General features: G+C 40.0%; 1 protein-coding gene across 1 annotated transcript in view; it reads left to right on the top strand.

Annotated features, from left to right (window-relative positions):
- Nucleotides 1-25648, top strand: part of LOC124635720 (prothoracicostatic peptides-like) — a 52422-nt gene extending 26774 nt beyond the window's left edge. Inside the window, exons 2-6 of the mRNA XM_047171671.1 lie at nucleotides 19258-19353; nucleotides 20865-21314; nucleotides 21417-21518; nucleotides 21809-21911; nucleotides 24697-25648. Of these exons, the coding sequence (XP_047027627.1) occupies nucleotides 19258-19353; nucleotides 20865-21314; nucleotides 21417-21518; nucleotides 21809-21911; nucleotides 24697-24722 (777 nt within the window). The 3' untranslated portion in view covers nucleotides 24723-25648. The remainder of the gene's footprint in view (nucleotides 1-19257; nucleotides 19354-20864; nucleotides 21315-21416; nucleotides 21519-21808; nucleotides 21912-24696) is intronic.
- The last annotated feature ends 283 nt before the right edge of the window (nucleotides 25649-25931 follow it).

The raw sequence follows: 25931 nt of genomic DNA on the forward strand, positions 1-25931 counted from the left end.
GACTGGCGTGTAAAGCGTGTTATTTATGTGTCGATCATAAATAGCGGGTTATAAATAAGTTTCTTTGAACCATGACTGGTGGAAAATGTTGTGAGGTAAACAGCGAAGTTCACAGGCAATCTGTGGCACTAAGTGGGGCACTTAGCAGGCAATTGGCGGCAGACGGCAACTCGTCAGCTGTCGACTTAGTGCCCCGAGCGAACATCGCCGAATGATGAACATGACGGCACGCGAACGTAACGACATTTAGTTTTATGACGAATGAGGAAAGGGCTCAATAAACTTGATGAGAAAAAAGATATAATAAATGTATGCGACATATGTTTTACTAAATGCTTTAGGTTTTATAACCCTTCTTTTCATTCGACTAAGTACCTTAATCTACTTGCGAAGTTGCGTTTTACAATTCCTTTTTTTTCTCCTCAAAGTATAATCGTGATGTTACCTCCTAGCATAATCTTACAAATCACTCTAATTCAAATAAAGCCTTACCTGACAAGCAGACGATGAGGATCACTGGCAGCATGTTATCTCACTGAGACCAACTTTCTTGTTACTATAGAACTTAGGTTTTTATCGCTCTTTCTTGAAAACGAAACTTTTCACAATCGATAATATTCTGAAACAAGAAGACTTTAGTTGATGAACTGCAGTTAAAGTTAGAATAAGGTCAGCGTTATTGCCGTACAAGGGAACAAGACAGGCACACAATGCGCCTCCGATATCCGCTGTAAGTCGAAGTCAAACAAACCAGCGCCCTCATCCGACTTATCGGCTCGGCCGACCATACCGCGCCACAAAGGAACAACTCGATACAGGAGAGCTTGAGAACTCATCCTGCCGATATCGACATGCGCCGGTAATTAATGGGTAAATAACATCAACAAGGAACAAACTATATCGGGAGCAGCGCAAAGTGGTATAAAAAACATTTTCATAAAAGAAGTCACGTGAATCACAAAACTTTCACAAAGCTTATTCGAATAAAATAGTCGCAGTATTGGAAGTCTGAGACTTGTGGAATGTTTTGTAATTTAAATGTTTGCAACATTTTTGGGTGGCCGACATTTGTCTAACTTGTCACCGAGGATAATTGTGTTACGAGGGATCGGATTCTCAAACTCACAAAATTAATTATTTACAACTACTAAAGTTTGCATTATGTTTACTGATCTCTGCTGTGGTTCCTAGACGAATGTGGAACCTTAATCCTTTACAAAATAATTGAAATAATTACCTGTAAAGCAGGTGTAGTGTGTCTGTCTCACTTGTTAACTGATTGTATTTCTCAAATATAGGTACATGAGTTGACATAGCTGTAAGTACCTGCCCTACATTTCAGTCCTGTGGACACCTGCGTACACTGCACCCATGGCTATTTCTATATTCAATTAAAATATTGACACTTTGTATAATAACATGCGTGTTTAAAACAAACAAGTGTGTAATAAGTAAATACTTCAATGAATGTTTAAACACACGAAATAACAGCGGAGATTCTTACAGTATTTTTTTCCTTCATTTATTAATTTAACTAGCTTCTGCCCGCGACTTCGTACGCGGATCCTGTCCCTTATGCCAGCGACTACGGGGTCAGCAAAATCAAAGATCTGAACCGTCTGATATTGAATTTTAAGGGCCCGTTGACTTGAAAACAACGGAATACGGATAAACATTAGAAACGTTCCATATATTTAATTAAATTGCACTAAACAAAACGCTGAGAACTGAACCGCAATAGGCGTGATCATAGGGATAAAAGTAGTGATTCTAATAAGTCTGCATTTAAGTTATGTGGCAAAAATGTTACACGTATTATTACGTAAAAAAACATTAAATAGATGACAAAGTCGTGGTGACTTAGTGGAAGTCGTGGTGGTTTAGTGGGTAGAGAACCAATCTCTCAAGTATGAGCGTGCGTCTTTGATTCCAGGTCTGGCAAGTGCCTGCCAATGCAACTTTTCTAAGTTCGTATGTACTTTCTACGTATATTTTGGATACCAATAACCGTTATTTGGAGGGGATGTTAAACTGTAGGTTCCGGCTGTCATTGAACATTCTTGGCAGTCGTTATGGGTAGTCAGAAGCCAGTAAGTCTTACCAAGGTATGTTGGGTTGAGCGGGTAACCAGGTTGTGGAGGTCAGATAGGCAGTCGCTCCTTGTAAAACACTGGTACTCAGTTGCATCGTGACTGGAAGTCGACCATAACATAATTGGGACAAAGGCTCTTGAGATAATAACGACAATAATAATGAGATATAGGCACCGCAGGACATCTGAGGCTGATGACGGGGAGTAGCAACCCCGCGGGGCTATACTATATGCTGAGTTCTCCAGGGAGAGTATCCCCCATCTCCGGCCGGTCGGAGTGAACCATGACGGGGGTAGGTCTCACGCCTCTGGCTTGGCTTGGCCGTCCAGAGTGGAGTCGCTAGAGCAGGATTAGTAGCCCTGCTCGGAGGGTAGGTGCCTCATGGTAAGCACAGGGAGCGCGTAATCTGTGTTTAAAGTCCGCCGAGGTATCCTCACGCTTCAGGTTCCCGGGGGCCCAGTAAGTGAGGTGGCGAGTCTCCACCTGCCATTTTTACATGTACCATTGACATCCACTAACATCCCATCACAAATAGCCCAAGTAGTTTCCCTCAATAGTTAGCAATAGTTTAGCACAGAACCGGGGATTGTCTTTTTTTTAACGACGTCCACCGGTGAATGTCCTTGGGTTCATTTCTATAGTGTATAAAGGGATAATCGACGGTATTGTGTCACCATTTCATTAAAGTTGTCTCAAAAGGGCTTCAGCGTGTTGGCTTCGGCCCCACGTTTGCCTCCCAAAAATTCGGAACTCTGTAGTCCCGAGGTCTGGAAGAGACATACAAAATAATAATGAGATATAACGCAACAAAGTCGGAGAGTGAGGGCTCGTGACGCCACGTCTAAGTATGTAAAATTTGTACTAAGCAGTGACTTAACGAAGCGTTGTTGTATCTTCGTTATTATTTGTTTGTGAGAGAGAGAGAAAAGAAAAATACGTGTCCATTATTTTAGGATAGGATTCACCATACCTATTTCATAACATTCATTTCTATACATTTCAAGTGTAGTATTGCTCTTGAAGTTTCATATCAGGTGTTCCAGATCTTCGATGTTTATACATCAATAGAGAGTGCTTATCAGATTGAACCACTTTTGCTAAAACGTCATATCTTCATATGCTATAGTCTAGCTGGACTCCTGGAGTTCCACATCAGGTGTTTTACACCTTCAATTTGTATAAGTCAACAGAGAGTGCTTATCAGATTGAACAACTTTTGCTAAAACGTCATACCTCTATATGCTATAGTCTAGCTGGGCACCTGGAGTTCCACATCAGGTGTTTTAGATCTTCAATTTGTGTAAGTCAATAGAAAGTGCTTATCAAATTGAACAACTTTTGCTAAAACGCCATACCTGTATATGGTACAGAGAAGCTGGGCTCTTGGGGTTCCACATCAGGTGTTCCAGATCTTCAAATTTATTATCTCAACTAAAAATGCTCATCACATGAAACAATTTTTGCCATGGCACCATTTTTATATCTCTTATAGTTTTGTTGGTCTGTTGGAGTTCTGCATCAGGTCTTCAAGTTTCGAAGATATATTATAGCCTATATGTTGACCAGGCTTAATACTGATACAACAAAGAAAAAATCATTGAAATCCGTTCAGTAGTTCCGAAGATTAGCGTGTACAAACAAACAGACATACAGACATACAGACATACAGACATACAGACAAACAGACAGAATTTTTTTTTTGGATTTGTGCTCCATTACTGTTTCTAAACCCCACCCAATTATTATTTTTTAAATATATTCAATGTACAGACACAGTTTTTTTACAGATTTATTATATGTATAGATGAGGTTTACAAGAGATTTCCCTAACGCTAATGAAATAAGTTTCCCAACTTTAATTAACAAGTACAAATTATTAATGTATTCATTAACAAAATATTGTTACAAGAAGAATAATAACGTGTCTTAGGAATAATTTGGAGTTTGTGAAATGTCGCGAGTCGTGATCGAAGTCGCGGTAACAACTAGTACCTATGTATGTAGATTACGCAAATGATAGGCATAGTGGATATTAGACGAACTCACTCGCGTGTTGTAAGCTCAACAAGTCAAGTTATATTATGCAAATGATAGGCATAGTGGATATTAGACGAACTCACTCGCGTGTTGTAAGCTCAACAAGTCAAGTTATATTATGCAAATGATAGGCATAGTGGATATTAGACGAACTCACTCGCGTGTTGTAAGCTCAACAAGTCAAGTTATATTACGCAAATGATAGGCATAGTGGATATTAGACGAACTCACTCGCGTGTTGTAAGCTCAACAAGTCAAGTTATATTATGCAAATGATAGGCATAGTGGATATTAGACGAACTCACTCGCGTGTTGTAAGCTCAACAAGTCAAGTTATATTATGCAAATGATAGGCATAGTGGATATTAGACGAACTCACTCGCGTGTTGTAAGCTCAACAAGTCAAGTTATATTATGCAAATGATAGGCATAGTGGATATTAGACGAACTCACTCGCGTGTTGTAAGCTCAACAAGTCAAGTTATATTATGCAAATGATAGGCATAGTGGATATTAGACGAACTCACTCGCGTGTTGTAAGCTCAACAAGTCAAGTTATATTATGCAAATGATAGGCATAGTGGATATTAGACGAACTCACTCGCGTGTTGTAAGCTCAACAAGTCAAGTTATATTATGCAAATGATAGGCATAGTGGATATTAGACGAACTCACTCGCGTGTTGTAAGCTCAACGAGTCAAGTTATATTATGCAAATGATAGGCATAGTGGATATTAGACGGACTCACTCGCGTGTTGTAAGCTCAACAAGTCAAGTTATATTATGCAAATGATAGGCATAGTGGATATTAGACGAACTCACTCGCGTGTTGTAAGCTCAACAAGTCAAGTTATATTATGCAAATGATAGGCATAGTGGATATTAGACGAACTCACTCGCGTGTTGTAAGCTCAACAAGTCAAGTTATATTATGCAAATGATAGGCATAGTGGATATTAGACGAACTCACTCGCGTGTTGTAAGCTCAACAAGTCAAGTTATATTATGCAAATGATAGGCATAGTGGATATTAGATGAACTCACTCGCGTGTTGTAAGCTCAACAAGTCAAGTTATATTATGCAAATGATAGGCATAGTGGATATTAGACGGACTCACTCGCGTGTTGTAAGCTCAACAAGTCAAGTTATATTATGCAAATGATAGGCATAGTGGATATTAGACGAACTCACTCGCGTGTTGTAAGCTCAACAAGTCAAGTTAAATATTATGCAAATGATAGGCATAGTGGATATTAGACGAACTCACTCGCGTGTTGTAAGCTCAACAAGTCAAGTTATATTATGCAAATGATAGGCATAGTGGATATTAGACGAACTCACTCGCGTGTTGTAAGCTCAACAAGTCAAGTTATATTATGCAAATGATAGGCATAGTGGATATTAGACGAACTCACTCGCGTGTTGTAAGCTCAACAAGTCAAGTTATATTATGCCCGCGGCGTCACTCGCGTGTGTTTGTCGTATAATGTGATCAGACAACTGGGAAATATCAGCTTCCGCAGATTGAATTACATTATAATAAACATTATTTCATCTGTCTCTAAGGACCAACGACTAACAAATATATAGGTGTATATTTTTATCGATGTTTAGTTATTTTTTTTAAGATGTTTGGGAGCTTAACACAGTTCCCTGGGATGTGCCTGTATAAAAAGGAAGGTGTCTATATGTATAAAATAACTTTCGAAAACATATGCATTGCGGTTAGTTCGTAGTGTTAAATTCATTAATTCAGGCATTAATTAAATTGTTTGACAACAGACAGCCGCGACCGATGCACATTACCGCTAATTGATTACTTAATTATGCTCTAGCTATGCATTATATTTATCTAACGGTCTGTTGTACCGATAAAACAACAATTCACGGAAATGGGGCCCTTCGTACTTGGAGAAATGTCAAGAAGTTCAGTTATATCGTAATTCACTTATTTTTACTTACAATGTGATTGACCCTACGGGTTCAATGTAACGATACATATTCATAGACTAGAATACTATCATCATCTCTAATAAAAGCTGTTTCAATTGATTTCAGATTCAGCCAGACAGCCATATTTTACGCCTATATTCATATCGGGACTAGGCTGGAATTAATTATGACACTTAAATAATGTCTAAACAGTTCTTTGTCACACTAGTGTAATATTGTCACACTTGCACTTCTGCACATTTGGGTATTAGTGGAGCGAATAGTTTCGGAAATGTGTCGCTCCTAATTGTTTTAAGAAACTATTTAAACTTTGCGCCATTTAATTAAATGCGAAGTTCGCGCCCCTACGCTAATACACTGACAGGGAGACCGGGAAATACGTTTTATTGGTACCTATCAAACCTGTTTGGATAACTTTTCTCTTTGTGAAACTATGCATATTAGGTATTATCGAAAAAACTGCCTAAAGTAGTGGTTTAAACCATACTTAAATAATGGCTAAAAACATAATGTTGCACAAGATTTCATTGACTTTCCGAACTTTTCCCGAAGCGAAAATGTCATTAGGGCAATTTTAAATATAGAATCTAAGATGGCTGACGACACAGTTTAAAAACATTGTCGTACTCACAAGTGACGTCAAGTATACGTGACGAAGGTATTTTTACATTCAGCCTGTCAGCCGGCTATTATGGTGGTTGACGAGTGGCGCCCCGCGGCCCCGCCCGACACAACCTGCCCCAAGGCGATCGAACTCGCCGATGAATAACTCAGCACGTATCGATTACTTTCGCTAATAATATCAAGCGATATGCAAGGAACATCAAAATGCAATGTTATGCTAATTACGTTAAACAGTTAACTGAAAGTTTAGAAAAGAAAAACGCTGATTTGATTAACATGTTAAGCATACAAACGAGCTTTCAATATTATCTTGACGACGGTGCATGAATATTTACAATATGCAGCTAACGTTGCATTAATTCTTCAGATAGTTAAGTTTAAGTTAAGCTGTCAGTGCAACCCGCAAGTATTTACATAAGTGATACAAGCTATGATAGCAATCTCAAGCCGGAGCCTGCACGCTGCGTCTCCGGCACTCGTTAATAAGCCGACAGTTTTATAACTCAACCAAGTTTAATTACTTCGGTACACAGATTTATATACGTTGTTTTGAGGGTGATTGATTACCTAGCAAGTTACCTACTGAAATACTTATATATTTATGCTCACGTGGATTTTGAAACATTGATATGCCAGTTTTCGAAATTGAGCAGGGCTACTAAAAGTACATAATTAAATTACCCAAAAACTTCCTAATTTATCACTCAAACTGAAATACGTACTCCTGACTTTGTAAAATGAACCAGTTACAATAGTAACCCGAAGAAACTCGTAAAGTATAAAATTTCAAAGGCTCAAGGCTTCTTAAAGTTTCAAAACTGTACGAGTACTAAGTCAATTTGTATTCAAACACTCGAGCACAAGTCGCGTGCCTACTGACATCTTTACTGTACTTCATAAAGTTTCATATTAGTATTGTTTCATAACAGCAACATATTCAATATATTTTATATCATTAAGTTATTTGTCGAGCCTGTTACCGTCAAACGATACAGCCTATCGACGGTATTCAGTTGATTTTTCTCGTATTACTTAAATAAAGAGTTTCAAACTATCGTAACAACAACATTATTGTTACGTTTCTATCGTAAGGGTATAAAAGACATGTTTAGAATACAATTACAGGGCTAGACAGACAGGCCTATTACGATAGTTGTAGTCCTAATGGTCTCTAAACGTCTACACTAATGTTAGCTGCTCACTGGTATTTTCTATTACGAGTTAGACAAACATTGTAGTGTATTTTTCAGTAATCAATTTTTAATTTAGTTGAATTGCTCCATTCTTGTTCTACTTCCTTATTCTATTTTTAACAAATGTATCTCTTTCTATTTCAGGTAAGGCATCCGTCTCGTGAGTACCTACCTACCACAGAGCGAGGCGCGCATACCAGCCCAGCGACCACCAAAACTTGTTTTAATTAATTTTGTTGGCGCGGATCGATCACTAATCGCTGTAAGCCGAATAGTCGACTCGATTCGATTATAATTGAGTGTATTCGATTCGATTATCGCTGTTAACGTACTATTAGTGAGGGTTGTCACCCACGCAGGGTTTTCACAATCATACGTAAGAATAGACGCCGATTTGTCAGTTGTCAATTGAAAATCTCATACTACCGTGAGTGGGGTTCATTTGTTAATTTCATCCAATTCAGTCATTCACAGTTGAACTTGCAAACAGGTATAACTTTAATCTCAAAGATTAAGTACATACACCACGTGAGGAATCATGAGCGGTTCTACAATTGCTCATCTGTTTTATCAATCTCAAAGAAAATTGTGTGCAAGTCTTGGCCGACATGGTCCCTCCGGATCACTCGTCCATCACTCTCGTTGTGAAGGCGGGCACAGGTGGCGCCGGGCGGCAGGGCAGTGCCAGCCCTAGCAATACAATTGTCTCACGTGAATACAAACAGTTCGAGCGTTTCCACGCGGCCGCACTTATACCAGACTCGATAGAAACAATATCTCTCACAAACGGATTAGGCGCAGGTAAAGAAGGGATTTATTCTTAGCCAGATTGAATCGCTATAATGAGGCGACGGCTTAAACTTTGTGGACTCACTTTATAAATGTGATTATTCATATTCCTCCCACTTAATTCTTAACTGACTTTAAGCAGACCGCTTTGTTCCAGATTGATACTTTATATACTTATTTAAGTGGTTTTAGAAGAAGGTGCCTACCTACTGAAGAAGCATTCATTGTTCGCTTTTATAAGCAAATTACTTTAAAGTCCGGAAAACTTCATAATATGTAGGTACTGACTATCTCAGCTTCAAACGCGTCTGTTTATGAATGAGTCAACACATTTGCAAACATTTTAAGATACATCAGTTGGTTTAGTTACACGCCCGATATCAGCAAGAATACCCTTCCAATTGAAACTATTATTAGTGTAAAAACTTCATCCCTTAAATAATATGGCTAAGGTAAAATTACTACAACAAAAAGGTCCAAACTATAGAGAAGAATAAACAGAAAACCGCGATTAAATTACACTAGTTAAGGACTCGGTCATAAATGAGAGCTCATTACATCCCAAATTACAATTAGCTCACTTTGAAGCCAGCCAGACTAAAGCACATAAAAATAAATTAAAATTTCTACTGAGTGACAACAAAAGGGCGACGGAATGAACTCGGAATCAACAAGTAACCGACAGCGGCTCAACTTCGCAACAACTTCGCAAGTCGAAGCCGAAGCCGACTTTTGTTTTCGACAGGAGAAGTTCGCGACTCGTCATTGTCAGCGGATTTTTGGCGGCTGTCAATTAAACGCACAATGGCGTGTTAGTTCATAAAAGCAAGTTATTTAACGAGTTACAGTTTACGAGCTAACTCGCGCACCGCTGACGTTTGTCGTTTGTTCGTGTTTTACGTTTATAACCATGTATGTCTCTCTTGTTTACGAATCGTTAAAGAACAGAATAATTTAGAATCTGAAGGGGAAGTCGGTCGGCAGTCGGTGAATGCGTCAATCACGTGGAATTGACCGAGACCTTATTACCGATACTCATCCATAATCAATGCCTGCCTATGGTCAATGACCATGGCTTAATAGTCCTGAAACTATTTACTACCACTTAGCTGGAAAACTTAGGGTGAACATTTTGCCATCAACTGAAACCAAACCTTATGTTAAAACCTCTTTAAAATCAAGTCCTAGGTCTTAGAACTCATTACTGAATTTAAAAATGAAAGCTCATCGCGTCATAGAGTTTCCCGGTAGTGGCCCACGTCAATGATAATCACGTGAGACACACGAGTGTCCCCCAGCTGTGTTCCATCACACACAATTAACTGTGTTCCCATTCAGCCTGGGTTATAAAACTAAACGTAGCCTACACAAAGCAACAATGCGCCCGCAGACTGCAGCTACACAAAAGCTGGTGCACTCGATCTACCTGACGAGTTGAATAATATGTAAATTGCAAACAATATGTAATCCAGCCACGATGTTTGTACTTGTGAGTTTTCCTCAAAGACTTCTATATTATGTGGTACCAATTAAAGGTTCGTTTCAGCACCAAAAACAATAGACTATTATGTCTGTGTGAAAATCTGAGGGCACGAAACCGTCAAATGAATCAAAAGAGATACATTATTTTTTCGAAGCCATTCGGAACTTTTAAACCCCTGTCGCCTCGTTATGGAAAGTCTCATAAGTCCACCATATTCAATGAGCAAGAGAGCATTTCAAGGAAAGTTTGGAATAGTCATAACTGAAATCAATTCCCACTCTCATACTACTGTAGTAAATGCAGTATAACAATGTGAACTGAGTAAATATGGCTCCTACAGCTTGGCTGCCGCCATCCTTCGGCCGCGCTAATGTGTGCGCGCCATTTGTCGGCCTAATGTCCACACATTAGCCGGATCGGAACCTTCATATCGGCTCGTATAAAATAATGCTACAAGTTCTTCCATTGCAATTACTTAACCCTACATTAAAACTACAAGTTAGTATTGTTACGCTGTGAAGGTTGAATGGACGATTGATGATAAATATGAATGTCTAATCGTCAAAGTGGTTCAAATTAGTCTCGAGTTACTTTTCAATTTTTGAATTAAGTTATTATATATTGGATTCCAGGCCTGTAATATAGCTTTTATTTTTAGTGTGTTTGAAACAAAACCAGAATAAGTAGTAAGATGATTAGGTAATGCTATCCATATTCTTTTCGTAAATTCGCTATCATCAAGTAAAATGGACAAGCGAATAATTGGAATTTCTCGCAGCGGCCAATAATCATAGGAAATACAGAAAGTGACACCTCTGTTAGTGGTCAATTGTTTGTGAAGTCAAGTAGAAAGTAGAACAGGTAGGTAGATACATGCCCTAGCATTATTTCCACCATATTTTCCCGCGTGGGGTAAAAAATAGAAATAATCGTGTCTCCAAGGACATCATTAAAGTCTAACCCGCCTGAAAATGTACTGATCTTTACATATATCATATCCTTAATATTGTAATATGTCGACAAAACTTGGTAAACGCAGTGAGTCATTGTCACCCGTGTTCACTTGTCATCAATACATTCACGGAAAGTAATTTGTAAGCGAATCGATACACAAAGAAATGTCAAAGTTGAATACCTACAGACATTCTTATCGATTGACGTTTCCACCACTAACCGACCAAGAATCGAGGGAACACTTTAATTTAAATTTTTCTTTAATTTCCTGAAGGTGAGCTAGATTTTATTGATAAAAAGTTGGTGAATTTCTTTTTGCCTGTCAGCTCTATACTTAGGCAGCTTAGGCCCCTTGTCACCTTTTGACCTGAAAATAACTAAAAAATAAATAATTACTTTTCATGAAAATGTCTAAAATTGAACAGGTATTTCAATCTTACTTACTTTCCCTCGGCTGTAGGCTCTATACAAACGAGGCAATTGCAGCAAATTGTCTCGAGCCTCATGTACCGACTCTAAGTGGTTACACTACTTACACTCGCAAGCGAATTGAACAATTCTATGTAATTCCCGTTACATCACTCGTGATTGATACACCATTAATAAATATTTGCAACAACAGAAAGAAACATATCTGTGTTGGTTTTGATGAATCGACACAGTGATGACGAGAATAATCCCTTCTCAGCACATAATGAAATCTTACATGTCCAGTGTAAGCAGAGCCGTGAGTGTAGTTCACTTAGTATGAAGATATTGATAGATATGTAGATGTGTCCGGTATGTCGGCTGACAGGTCATCGAATGGTGAAGCTATTTATACTGCAGTATCGACCGGCGCATCGCTCCCCATATCGACAGCCACTAGGAAATGCACATATAGGTTACAATACATATTGCGTGCACTAATCAAAAGTTAAACAATCCACGAAAGTTTGCGGAAAGTCAATAAACAAGTTTGGTTTACTTTCTGGTACTTGTGGCGTTTGCGCCATACATTGTAATACAGCGCCAAATGGATAAAGTTTCTGATTCACACTTAATACAAGATTACTTTTGTTGTACAATTTTTAAGCTGAATAACATTTTAACTTCAATTTGCTGATCTTCCAACGAAACGGAAAAACTGAAGCTTACAAAAATCCGAATTCATTCGCTGTGACAACTCAATTCGACTAGTAAAATAGAATCGAATGCTCGGTAAACAACGCGAGCGGAATCGACTAAACTAAAGCATCGATTCAGAGAGCTGGTCGGTAGCAATTTGTTCGAGATCCATTTAAATGTGAGCCTACACTGATCTGCTCGGCTGTTGAGATGACTTTGAAATCGAGACAACTTTACATTGAAGCTACATTGTGTAGGGTATTGCTTCCTTTTGATTTCTTTTAAAACGTAAATTGCGAAGTAGTGCTCAAATAATATCTACTAATCTAATGAGTGTAGGTACCCCCAAATGTGCAATGGAATTCAAATCTCTATTGAAATCGGAGTAATGACCCATTACTGTAGATAACAGTAATATAGAGCTAATGAGTGCGCTCCGTACGTCCCTGACTATAGTACTATAAACGTCACTAGTTACTGCGCTATATATACCCCACATTTACTTACATTTTGGCATGCAGTGGTAAAGCAAAATATGCAGAAATATATATCTACAAAATGTCAGCAACATTATTTAAATCCCAAGTAAAAGAGTGCAGAAACAGGAAAAATCTAATTAACTTTAGTCAGACGCGATGTGAGACACGAAACCTCAAGGTTCATTTTCGTCAAAAAGCTGCGAGATTTTAAAGTAACTATAATTTGTGTATCAAATGAATGTAGCTTTATTACGTAATCTTTTTCTCTAAAAATACAAAATATCGTAATAGTAACACAGGTCGGTGTCGGGCGCCAACAAATTGTTCCGCCGTGACTGGCCGGGCCGCTGTCAAACCTCTTTTCATGAAACCTTTTGTAAATTCATTGTTATGCCCACTGCGCAACTTAAATGTTAAGATTCTTATCCTGAATATGGATTTAAAACTAATTGTTCTCAATCCATTTTTTCCTTAGATATTTTATTATTTAGTCTTCCTGTATTGAAACTGTATTTAAGTTTTATCTTTTTTGTAAAGTTACATACATATAGTATGCCCAGTTCCTGAGAATACTACAGAGTTTCCACGGAAAACATTTTGTATTTATTTTAGTCCACAATGTAGAAGGTATCCTACTTCTACCTTACATACCTACTACGCTGTAAGTCTTAAGCCCGCAGTTGGTCAAACATCTCATTAGGTGGCCCTTTGTGGAACTTAGCTAATGAGCCACAGACAACTCACGTCATTCAACTTCATTTGTTAACAATATGGGCATGGAAAAAAGTAAAAGAGTTATTTAATTCCCGTGGTCCGTCTGAGCACAAGCTTAGGTTTCCTACTTTAGAGTCCCAGACATGTTATATTGACAATATTTTCAACAAAAGCATCTTGTCTTAACGTCAACGGGAATATAAAATGCGAAGTGGTGCTCAAACTGAGCGATAATTCCCTGATCGTCAAATATTAACATTTTAACGCGTTTTCATAAAAGTTGATCGCTCAATGTAGTCGTTGGCAAGCCATCGGGGTTTGTAATAGTGGGACTAATGGCCCAGCAGTGGCAGTCGTAGTCCACTCTAACCCTCTCGCGCTGAGGGCCCTCCATGTCCCGGTGTGGCCGATTGCCTCCTAATCACTGCTCGCATTTGTCGGGTTAACTTGACGTACTTAACGAGTTATACATCGATGTTATTCAGGGCTGCAACTTTGATTTAATTTTGGCATTTTCGTATTTGTCACAACTGAATACTCCACGTAGCAGACGTTTTATAAACCACTGCTACTCCCACAAAAGAAAACAGTCCTTAACAGTCGACAAAAATACAGTATTGTATTTTCTTATTCATCAGTTTAGTTGAATCGAATGTGATTTTAAGCTAAGTGAACTGTGTAGCAGTGCAACGATCTCTGATGGCACTTCGTTGGATAGTAAGATATTCATATGGTTTAGCGAAGCGTAGTAGATCGCTTGCAGACGATATACATCGGCGGCAGGGCATCGGCGCGGCGCGGCCGGGACACAGCGCCCATATTGTGCTGACACGACAAGAGGCGAGCGTAACGGGCAAACGGACAAGTTGGGAAAAATCTAAAGTTACGTGCATAAATTGAAAATTAATAGAGTTGATTTGAAAAAATAATTTGTAACCACTACTGCATTTATTCTAAACATACACAATGGGTGTTGTTTGCATTCCATGTAGAATGTCTATTCAGCTGTTAACAGCAATAACTTTAATGAGCACGATTCGATGTTACAGAACTATTTTGGTTGTTCAATGAAATCAAATGCAGATACCTACTTACTTATTATCAGATTCTTTAACCGACAGTTTTTTTTTTTATCAAATCAGTTCTTAACAATCCAGCCACATTGCAAATGTGCTACATTGTTCACTAACCCGCGTCGCTTGTCGCATGACTTGTAGCCGTCTTGTGCCGAGACTGCTGACACGCGCCGACTCTATCTCCATACATTCCGCGTGATCGCGCCTCACACAATGTTCGTCTCAACCCCTCGCCGAAACGCTGACCACTCAATATTGAGATGAGCAATCATGCCTCTTGTCTGTACAAAGAAAACATACTAAACAAACGGTTTGATAGCTATTCATTTCAAGCTATTACCCTTCCCCCGCCCCGGCAGGCACATCTGAACCGATAAGCCGGGTTTAATTTGTTCCTTCCTACATAAACCCACGATTTTACACTGTCCTACAAGATAAAGTTTACATAAAACATCGACTCATTACAAGAACTCGCAGGAGTAATATTAAACGCGTTAGTTAGTGGGAATCATGCGCTCCTTAGCATCCACTTAGCGTGTAAGTACAGCTGATATATAGTGAGCAGTTTAATGCAAATGTCTGAGTCCATTGTTCGAGCGCGTGGTGTCCGCGCGGGCTCACCCGAGCCAACATTAATCACCAGTATTTACCAAATGTACGCGCGCATTGTTCTCTCACTATGAATTAAAGTTCCCACGTCCGGGGGAAGCTTTTACCATAAACCTATAATTTGTTATTCAAACTGATTTGCGTTAAAATTAGCAAAGCGTCGGCTAACTACTTTATTGTAATGTGGGCGCCAGTTATGGTATACAGCCCTATTAGTGCGGACTTAAACAAAGCTACACATTACTACCGTCGAATTACAGATTAGGGTTTGGTTTAGATAGATAGATAGACTTTGCCCAATTCATCATGAAATCATTGTTAGAGGCTTGAAACAATGCTTTATGGGGAGTGTCAGTGCTTATCAGTCGCGCTCGACGCTGCCCTTCAATTCCGCCGGGCATTGGCGACCTTCCACAACACGTCGTGAACAATAGCCGCGCGAAATACCGCACCGGCTGTACTCGACCCGTGCGGAATATCGCGCGAGCTGTGCGTGCCGCATGATCGCGCGACACCGCGCGTCATGTCGCGCTTGCACGCGTTCTGTCGCGCTTTGTTAGCGCGTCGCGGATGCCACAGATGTAATCATTCAATTTCCGCAGCTACCGTTTCAAGTGTTGCGGTCACTAGTAGGCAGGTTTACCTGCGCGTTGTGTTTGTAATCCATACTTATAGCGAGGTAGGGATTGCATGTTGTTTGGACGCTAATTATTATTATATGCGTTTATTTGATAACAAGTCCTGTCGAAGTGGAGCAACGTTATGACGATACTTGTCTGGATATTAAGTAGCTCATTATGTATTGAGGGTGATCTAATGAATTTGTTTACAGTAATTTTTCTTCGGATATCTGATGAAAGTTTACCCTCCGTAATTGAATATTGATAGGTTCGAGATCACGGTACGAAAGAACACAGATTTTTGTTGTAAATAAATGGATTATTTTTATAAGGGTCACCCCTAATACAATAGTAGGTAGAGGAGTGGCACATAATAGTGAAAGTTGTGAGCTAGTGCGAGGAAACAAATTCGATGAAGTAAGTTGTCCGGCGGTATGGCCGCCAGCTGCCGGACGCCGGACGCCGGACGCCGGACGCTGGGTGCCGGACGCTCGGACACTGTTTTATGTCTGAGTCTAATCGAGTTGACCTTTGTTATTCAATTTAGTTCGTAGTTGCTTTTGAATTTCTGTGACCGAATGTATTGTTTTCTCATATTAACGTATTGTATTTATGTGAAGTTGCTAAATGATCAACTACCTATTGTTTATTATTAAATAAGAAAAACAAAAGAAGTACATAATCTGAAATTTATTTGAACTAGAATGTATAGTAACGAAAAAATCCGCAAGATTTATCAAGACGTGAAGCACACGTGTCCCATTACACCGCGAACTGTTAGATAATGTTACAAAGTGGTCTCACACCGCTCTTGCGGCGCGGCGTCACGCGACGTTGTGATGTGAGGCCAGGACGAGAACTTTCACTAAGTACTGATTGTATTTACACATACGATATAGTACTATGTGTATTTACGAGGCTCTATCTCGCTCGAGCGACGCTTATCTTGCTTGTACTCCTTTCTTTCCATGACTCAATTTTTGGTTATCTTACCTATCTGTCAAAGATTCCTAGAAATTCTTTCAGATAGTCTGAACAAACGTGTACCATGTTCAATAACAGCATTGTATTCCATCACCCACGGCTGCATAAAAACGAAAAACATTCTGAAGTAAAAACCTTGACATTCTCAGTCAGTATTTGTCTGTTTGAAGGAGAGTTATTTAATTGAACGGATTCACTCTTGACCTCGATCTCACCTGCTAGTAAGTGAAATCTCTTGTTCACGATTCTACAATTGTATTTGAAAGAAAGAAAGAAAATCTATTTATTATCCCAAAAGTTATGTAGTGTAGTGTTTCAACTGGTATAAAGTAATTACCGGCTAATTTGTTGACACGCCGCGTGACCGCGCCCGGCGCCGCCTGCTCGTCTGTCGGGCCCTAATTACATTACACGCACGGATTTTATACACAACTTCAAACAACACTCACACACAGCTCCAGTTGTAAACAGATTTATTATAACATACGTTACGCAGATCAGTGAACATCTCACATTGAAAGGCCTCGGCTTGTCCGCCTCCCGACTTCTTGCAAAGAAAACTAACAACAAAATTTTACTTTCAATAGAATATCTTAATAAGGTATCTCCATGCGCCCGAGCGTTAAGTTTTCTTTTATATAATCGTCTTGAATGCTAAAGTTATCTTCCTTTGTACGTATTTTGTTGAACAGTATTCACGTAAACTTAGAATTTAAATAAAACCTAGGTAACACACCGTTCCGGAGCTCAGCGTTTTCCAGAGTGACAGGTATTGCTTCAAGAGGTATGCCTTCCATTTCTTGAAAAGGCAAAGTTCCAACTGAAATTAATTGTAACAGAAGGAAAGCTAGGAACAATAAATAACATGCGCAATTGGAATGAACGAAACTAGCCAATACGTAACACTAGATGTAGGCCCGTATTGTAGTGGCCTGTCAGACGAGACGCATGGGATCGCGCGGCCGCGCATTTGTCTCGCTAATGGCGGCCGACCAATCTGTCGTCACTAATGTCGCTCTGCCTCGCGTCGGTGCTGTGCTCCATCACTCACCACTTACACCTGGACCAGGGAAATCAAAGGTCACGCATTACAAGGCGCCCTTTTTTATTGGCCTTATTAATCCAAAAAGACCTACTACTAGTGCTACAAGGAAATGTTAATTTCCTTCAATTAAATATTTACTAAAGAAGACACTTTGTGTATCCATATCACAACTATTTCTTGGATCTAAATGAAGATTTCGCCCAACACTGAATTCTAACCCAAGAATAGCAGAGTCAGCCTTTGCTTTTCACCCGCTGACCAATAAAAAAGAACAAGGAACCACTTTCAAACTTATTTCAAAATACCAACGTGCATAATAAGAGTTCAGAAAAGCACGTTTCTTATAAAACAATAGGCAATCTACAGCTGAGCAGTAGTTACAAAGCATCACTCCTTGAGCCACCGCTTTGTACGGCGTCCGCCTGTTGCTCCACAAATAAAACTTTCTTACTTTTACGCATCTCCTTTGAAACGCGGTTACAGCGGAACGTTAACAAATAGCTCCACGAATATTGTTAAATACTTTCTTAAACCTTTTTAACTGGTGTAAGATAAATCACGGTAACTCTTACTGAATGGTCTAAAAGATAGGCTCTATGCGATATAGGAGCGTCTTGTTATATTTTTGCCTGGTCAAAATATTGAACCCCATTGTCCACTGACCGATAAACGTGGCAATACAAACCTGACTTACTTCGGAAAAATGAAAAATGTAGCGAATGTAGCGAAGCGACAAATTTGCGGCCAAGTGTGCTTTGTTCTTCCAACCTTCTGAGTAGATGCTGCGTAGAAGATATTTACTACGTATTATCGTGATATTTGTGATGAAGTGCACGTAAATAGCGCGTTGTGTCGCGCTGACCTATCGCGCGTGACATTTGCACGGCCGGCGCGTCTGCACACACCCTTATTCCCACGCTGCAAGTTACTGAGACCGGCCGCTGTGACGTCATACAACCTTATTATATCACAACGCATAGCTCCGCCATAATTAGCTATCTACGTCGGCATCAATCCACGGAATCCTGAATTACTTATGATAGATATAATTAGCTCGATTTAAACTTAGCTACACTTCTAAGTATCACAATTGACTAGTCATGCTAGTAAAACAGTTTTGGTCGAATTACGTCAGTTCAATGTTCACCAACGTGAACATAAAAATATACTTAAACGTCCTATTGGAAACAAGAATAATATAGCGGTTAGATGTAGGCTCCCGGTACGTACAGCCTTCCTTCCGAATCTGCCTCCGTTGTGCCAGTCTGCCGGTTACATGACAGCTGCGCATCCATCTCAGACAACACTTGTTTAGCGTTTCATACTTTACAACCAGAGGTTCATATTTCTTACGTAAAACAGCGCCTAGTTTGTTTCCTATCAAAGACGACTCTTTAGAAAACCGCAAAGATTTTCAAAGGTATAAAGGAAATATTTGTTAGGGTATAATTAATTTATGGACAGTATTTAAATGTGTCGTGTTCCTTGTCTTCAGATGCGATACTGCGTGGCCGCCCTGTGGCTGTCGGCGCTCACCACACTGGTGGTGGCCGCCGCTGACGACGCCCACCACGACGTGGCACCTGCACAGGTCAGTAACACCACGCCACCGCCACGCCACCGCCACGACACCGACTCGTACGAAGACGACCCCAATAACATACGAACACGATTCCTCAACTCAACAAAATCACGCGAAATAGAAAATAGGATAGAAGGAAATTACCTTCACAACAAAAGGCAACACACGAGATATGAACTTAATTAAAAATGTTCGCTCACATTAGAAGTACAGCGAACAACAAAATCTCGTTGTAATTACCTAGGTATCTATTTTTATCGATCCTGTACTTAATGTCTTAAGTGCTATCAGGTTGTCGTAAATAAAAAACCAATGTAAAATAATTTCAATTGTTATTCTATCGGCAGTAAATTCTTACTCGTCTATCCGACGACACAGTTTACTTAATTGGAACTCGATCAAAATTTAATGGATCCGTCATTTACATATTATTCAAAATTTGTCTCGGATCGAAATAGATATTTGGGCTATAAATATATCCACCATCTATAATTAAAAGTTAGTGGAGAAAATATATTCTACACACATAACAAGTTCGTCATCAACGAAGCTTAGGAATAACTTTTATAATAATTACAAAAAAAAAAAAACTTAAATATCATTGAACTTATGCGTCGTAGAAAACATTCTTAAATGTCGTGTGAAAGTTCAGCGACACAGTAACACGAAGTCGCGTTTTGCAGCGTCTTTATGTCTTCGCAGCACGTGGGGCACTAACAGCGGGGCAAAGTGGGGCAATCCCGCGGGCGAGGCAATCGGCCCCCGGACACCGGACACTAAACACGCGGACAAACGAACACTCGCCGCGACTGTACCGTGTGCGGCCACACAACCCGCGACAGTAAAAATACAGCGATATACCCGTAAATACGCTCGCACACCGACCACTCTTCTATTTCATGAACATATATTCACTTTTGTTGGGTTACATTTAGGTTTTTTCATTACTCCTGAAATAACACAATGTGGAGACAGTATGCGGTGTCAGCGAGACCGATATACGAGTGTTCATGTAAATGACCTGTTACACAATGTAATTAATTCGTTATATCCCCGGCCGCTGAGCGCGGGAAAGTCACACAAATTAAGTAAAATGATTCATTCGTAACAACTATTTAGGGAATTACAGCAATGTTTTGTTAGCAGTAGAACAAGCGCGAGGACATAGAAAGCGCGCGCGCCGTTTGATCTCAACAACAACACAATTAAGATTCCGTGAGCGACAAACGCCTTAATAGAATAATAAAACAAGTTGTGACTCAGTCGCGCGTCAGTAATGCTGTGGCCAAGTTTTTTCGCTGAACAATTCCCCCGAGCGAGCTTTGTTCCAGCCAATTGTACCGATACAACGAAAATGTACTGTGAATAAACAAAGAGCTAATACAATTGCTTACCTCATTGTACCTTTGAAATCTTTCAACGAGCGCTCTTTGCGCTAAAAAGAAAACTGTTCAAAACAATTTCCTTTGGAAACAATCGCTGTTGGTGCAGTGATTTAATATAAATGTGCATATCCACAGAACGACAACGAAATAGAATTAACGGAAGAGGAGAAGCGCGCGTGGTCGAGCCTGCACGGCGGCGGCGGCTGGGGCAAGCGAGGCTGGCAGGACATGAGCTCCGCGTGGGGCAAGCGCGGGTGGAACGACATGAGCTCGGCCTGGGGCAAGCGCGGCTGGAACGACATGAGTTCCGCGTGGGGCAAGCGCGCCTGGCAAGACCTCAACTCCGCCTGGGGCAAGCGGGGCTGGCAGGACCTTAACTCTGCGTGGGGCAAGCGTGCCTGGAGGGACATGTCCCAGTCCCCTTGGGGTAAGCGCGGCTGGCAAGACATGAGCTCGGCGTGGGGCAAGCGAGGCTGGAACGACATGAGCTCAGCTTGGGGCAAACGTGGCTGGAATGACATGAGCTCCGCCTGGGGCAAGCGTGGCTGGAACGATATGAGCTCTGCCTGGGGAAAGCGAGGACCTGTAAGTATACTATTTAACCATAGGTAGCTCCATAAAAATGTGATGATGTTTCTGTGTTTTAATTGCAATAATATGAACTGTATTGTGATTTCTCGTATGTAGGAAAAGTGGGCTAACTTCCACGGCTCATGGGGCAAGCGGTCTGAGGAACCCGACTACGAGGAGATCGACGCCGCCATCGAACAACTGATCCCCATCCAGCAGGTAACTACGTCACTACACACCACTCAAACATTTATACCTACTTCTAAATGTAAAGTAACTGTTCTATTCTTGCTCCCCTTCGTGCTTATACATAAATATTTTTAATATTGCGCACGGAACTTTTCGAAAAATATCTTCAAAGTTAGAGTTTGAATATTAACATATTTTGAGCAACTTTTTCCGAATTTGTAATGTAAATAGTATGCCGGAATAATTTCACCTGTTCTGTGGTATCAGTTCCAGTTTGTTGTTCTGTGTTTTTGTGACAGTGGTATTGTTTGTGTGCGCAGCTGAGTGAGAGCGAGCGCATGGACGCGCCCGAGAAGAAGGCCTGGTCGGCGTTACACGGCGCGTGGGGCAAGCGCCCCGTCAAGCAGGCGCAGTACAACAGTGGTACGTAGCCCTCACATCATGTCGCCATCAACTTCATTTGCCTCACTAACTCATAGCAGCAATATTAATACACATCGTCTTCTCTACGGAATTAGATCGTAGTTCAAGTGGTCCAATTACATATTTATCATGTTCCACTATAATAAGACTCGTGTTGATATAATTAGATTACTCGCTAATCAGTAACCCCGATTAGTAAGCACGTGATAATTCTACTGAATCGGCCTAATTCAATTACCAGCAAGACATCTATATTAAGATTCCGACAATCAATCAGAGAGATTATTTGGAAACGCAGACGAAATTACGACAGCTCTTAAAAGTTTATTAATAAATTGTCGTTCGTAGTTAAAGCAGAACAATAACAGAAGGAGGTAATTATCGCGTCGCATCGCGTCGCCTCGCCTCGCTCGCGTCTGTCTGATTGATGGGGCTCGCGTTAAATTGATTGATTTACATTTTCAACTGTGAGTGTTCGGCCGCTGCTCAGCTATCGCGCGGTGGACAGCGCCATCAGTTCGCAACATTAATAACTCAAGTTTAGTTAAAAGATAACGCTCCACTTTATGGATACGTATTGCGCTGGAGTTAGATGAGTCGCGCATTGTTATCGCGACTTAGTTTACAGCACGAGTTCTGATTACGAACAGCTCTCAGACTCGCGAGCTAGTTCTGCGTCAGGGCAGAGTTGGGCCCCGCCAGCGACGACATCGTCGGCGCGGTAATAAACTGCTCCTTCATTCCGTGTGTAATTTAAACTGCGCCCCACAAGCCTCTAATAAATTTGTAGCCAAGTTGTAATTTGTGCGAGCCGCCGACAGAATTAGATAATAATCCTCGCTCGGCTTTTTAAATTAAATAGCCCCCGAGTCAACATGGCCGCCGCCTAGCCCCGCCGTTCGCAGAGTTTTTCACGCGTTAACATTCATAATTCGGTATTAACGATGAACGATTTAATGAAAAATATTAGCCATTCGTGTGTATTTATGAATGTCAAATTACTTTTCTGGATTTCATTGATGCGATATTGCGTGGGATGGACTCGATACTCGGTGCTAAATATATTCGAATGTGTTCATTTGACATCACGCATCGTCACCCGCTAGTAAATTAGCAATTGATATGTCGAGCACTCCATACAAGTTTATATTGTACAAATACATAGATGTATATGGACCAACAGGATCGTATTACTGGAAGCGAGAGCCCGCATGGACTAACTTAAGAGGAATGTGGGGCAAGCGCTCAGGGCAGGTGGACGCGGACGCGGTAGACGACGACCATGGTAACACGAGTCGCTTCTAGCATCACATGCACCTGTGGCGCACTCTTCATAGTTCTCTCGCACTGGCGTGTCGTAGCGACCTGTCTATCTTCTCCTCTGTCCTGTAGTTAGTTCTTAGAGCTTGTTCTTGTAGTTTCTTCTCTCTTCTAATGTAGTCTGTATCTTTCCTCTCTCTTTAGTGGATGCTCACTCTTAGTGCACAACTCGAGATAGTGAATGTGTAAATATTACATCACATGTAGATGTAAATTTTATTCTAATAAGAAAATCAGCTATCTTACAATATGTTTCACTGCTGAAATATCAATACGAAGTAGTAATTCTACAACACCAACCTACATACATACTCAGAGCCCCGTGACATTTACATAAATAGGTCAAACATGAAATCACACACAACACGAGAGAAACAATAAATAAATGTTGGTGAATAAAGTGTAGGAAGTGAATGGTGAACATTGAGAGATGCAGTGAGGTGTGGCGGTCGCAGAGCGCTTGCCGCTTCCAGCGAGCACTCGCGCGGCAAAACGCGTCCCGCGGAACAACGACCAAGCGATTTGTTCGTAGACATTTGTCGTATTATGGAAATGTTCAATGCAATACGATTTATCTTAATATTCGTCAGCTGAAAGTTGTAACAACAAGAAACGATAAACAAATTGTTAAAAGGATGTGATAACAATTTCTGTCATCTTCAAAATATTAATTAGGAGCGCTGCCAATCAAGAACGGACCTATCACGGTTAAATATCTTCCTAATATTATAATAACCATAATTCAAGTCTTAAACAAAGTTTGTGAAACAATGTGGCTGAGACGCGGTGTAATATAACTAAGTGGCTGGTCAGTGAGTCGGAGCGAATTAAAAAGTTAAAGCCGAAACGCAAAGCTAAGTAAATCAGACGATTACCGACTACAACCCGAGTTTAATTAAATTACACGCGGTTTGCGCCTCACTTGCTCACCGGCTCCACAGACATAACACGACATCAAGTGTTAAACACACACTACGAATACTTACGTTACAATTTCTCTACACTATATCTATCATACATGGCTCAAATACAGTATGTACAATATGTAGTTATACTATCTTTGTCCGTCAATAAATTGTTCATTCATTCATTTCCAATAAATTGTTCATTCATTCATTTCAGCCTTTTTATGTAAAACCATTAGTATTATTATGTAGATACCTGACAGGCTTTCTTTCCATTTCAGCCAATTACTTTGGGCCTTACTACAAAAACTTTAAACCCTGTTTTACACTTGTCTAATAAAATTTTGGCTGCAAAATGAACCATATGTCAACGTCATAATTTGACATTTTTTTAGACAAGGCATAAACTGACGTTTAAAAGTTTTTGTGGTAAGACGGTTTATGTTTGTTATCTAAACGACTTGGTCTATCACAACATTGTAAATATCAAAATGTTTATATTTCAGGCTAGTTATCAGAAAATTATTTAAAATTGTAATTGTTGTTGTTTCCTTCCACAGAGAGCAGTGCGCGGGACGAGGCCTAGACTACCGGAAACTGTGTATTATATTATATACTTAACTAAATAAATCTAAATATTGTATAACAACTGTCATATCTTAGGTACAACTGTCTGTCTGTCCGACCACTATGTGTAGCGAGTCTTCATGTACCAAAGCTTGTTCTCTCTACTAGCTAGATGTTATCAGGTGACGACAAATGGAATTGTATCACAGTCAACATCGTGATGACGTGAAAAATATTATTTTCCTCTAAGTCGCTAACTAACCTACAAACTCTGGTAATTTTATTTTATTTTCTCCGCAAGACAAAACATAAAATAATATTTTTCACAATCATTACAATGTTAGCCTGAGATACAATTCAGTTTACGCGCCATCATGTTTGACAGCTAATAGTTTTAATTTGTAAGGCCACAGAGTATTAATGTTGTAATTCGTTTCACTCCCAACCAGTGAAGCGCATTACCGTTGGCGGTCGAGTTCCTATTGCTTTGTACGTTCCGTTTCACACAATCCTTACTTCTGATTGTTATGAGAGTAGCGGGGTATTTGTTTTATATATGTACGTACAACTGAGTTATGCAATTATCTGAATTTGTTATGTTTAGAGTTATTTAGCTGCTAGAACCCGCGCTCCGCTTTCAAAATTGTAATACTCGTACAAAATATAGTTGATACTATGTCACCTTCTAGTGTAAACAAGATTTTTATCAAATATAATATATTTATATTAAGACATAGCGTTTATTTTTACGACATTTGATATTAAGTGTGTTAGGGCGTCGTACCGCGTCGTACCGCGTCGCGCGTCACGCGGGACATCATGATACTGTATGTACTGCTAGTTAGTTAATTAATTGTATTTTACTAGTCAAGTTGATGTACATTGTACTATACGGCTTCGCGAGAAGTTCACGTTTGTCCAATAAAAGTTTATTCGGAAGCCGAATCTAGTTTTATTTATTTACACACCACCTACCTGCATAAAAATGAATCATTTTATAACAGCGGCCCACAATGCCCTACACAACATTATAACAATGGTTCGATAGTTACGAAATATTTCAGTCAAATCAAAACTACAAATCAATAACAAGCACGTAAAAGCTATTCCACAATAGACAACTGTGGACAAGCGACGCCGCGCGGCAGACAATACATCCAATACTTGTGGAGCACCTGTTACAATTCCACTGATTTATTTGTCCTCGCCTCCGTCACCGCCCGCAAAT

Source organism: Helicoverpa zea, chromosome 13 (assembly GCF_022581195.2).
Source record: "Helicoverpa zea isolate HzStark_Cry1AcR chromosome 13, ilHelZeax1.1, whole genome shotgun sequence".
NCBI lineage: Eukaryota > Metazoa > Arthropoda > Insecta > Lepidoptera > Noctuidae > Helicoverpa > Helicoverpa zea.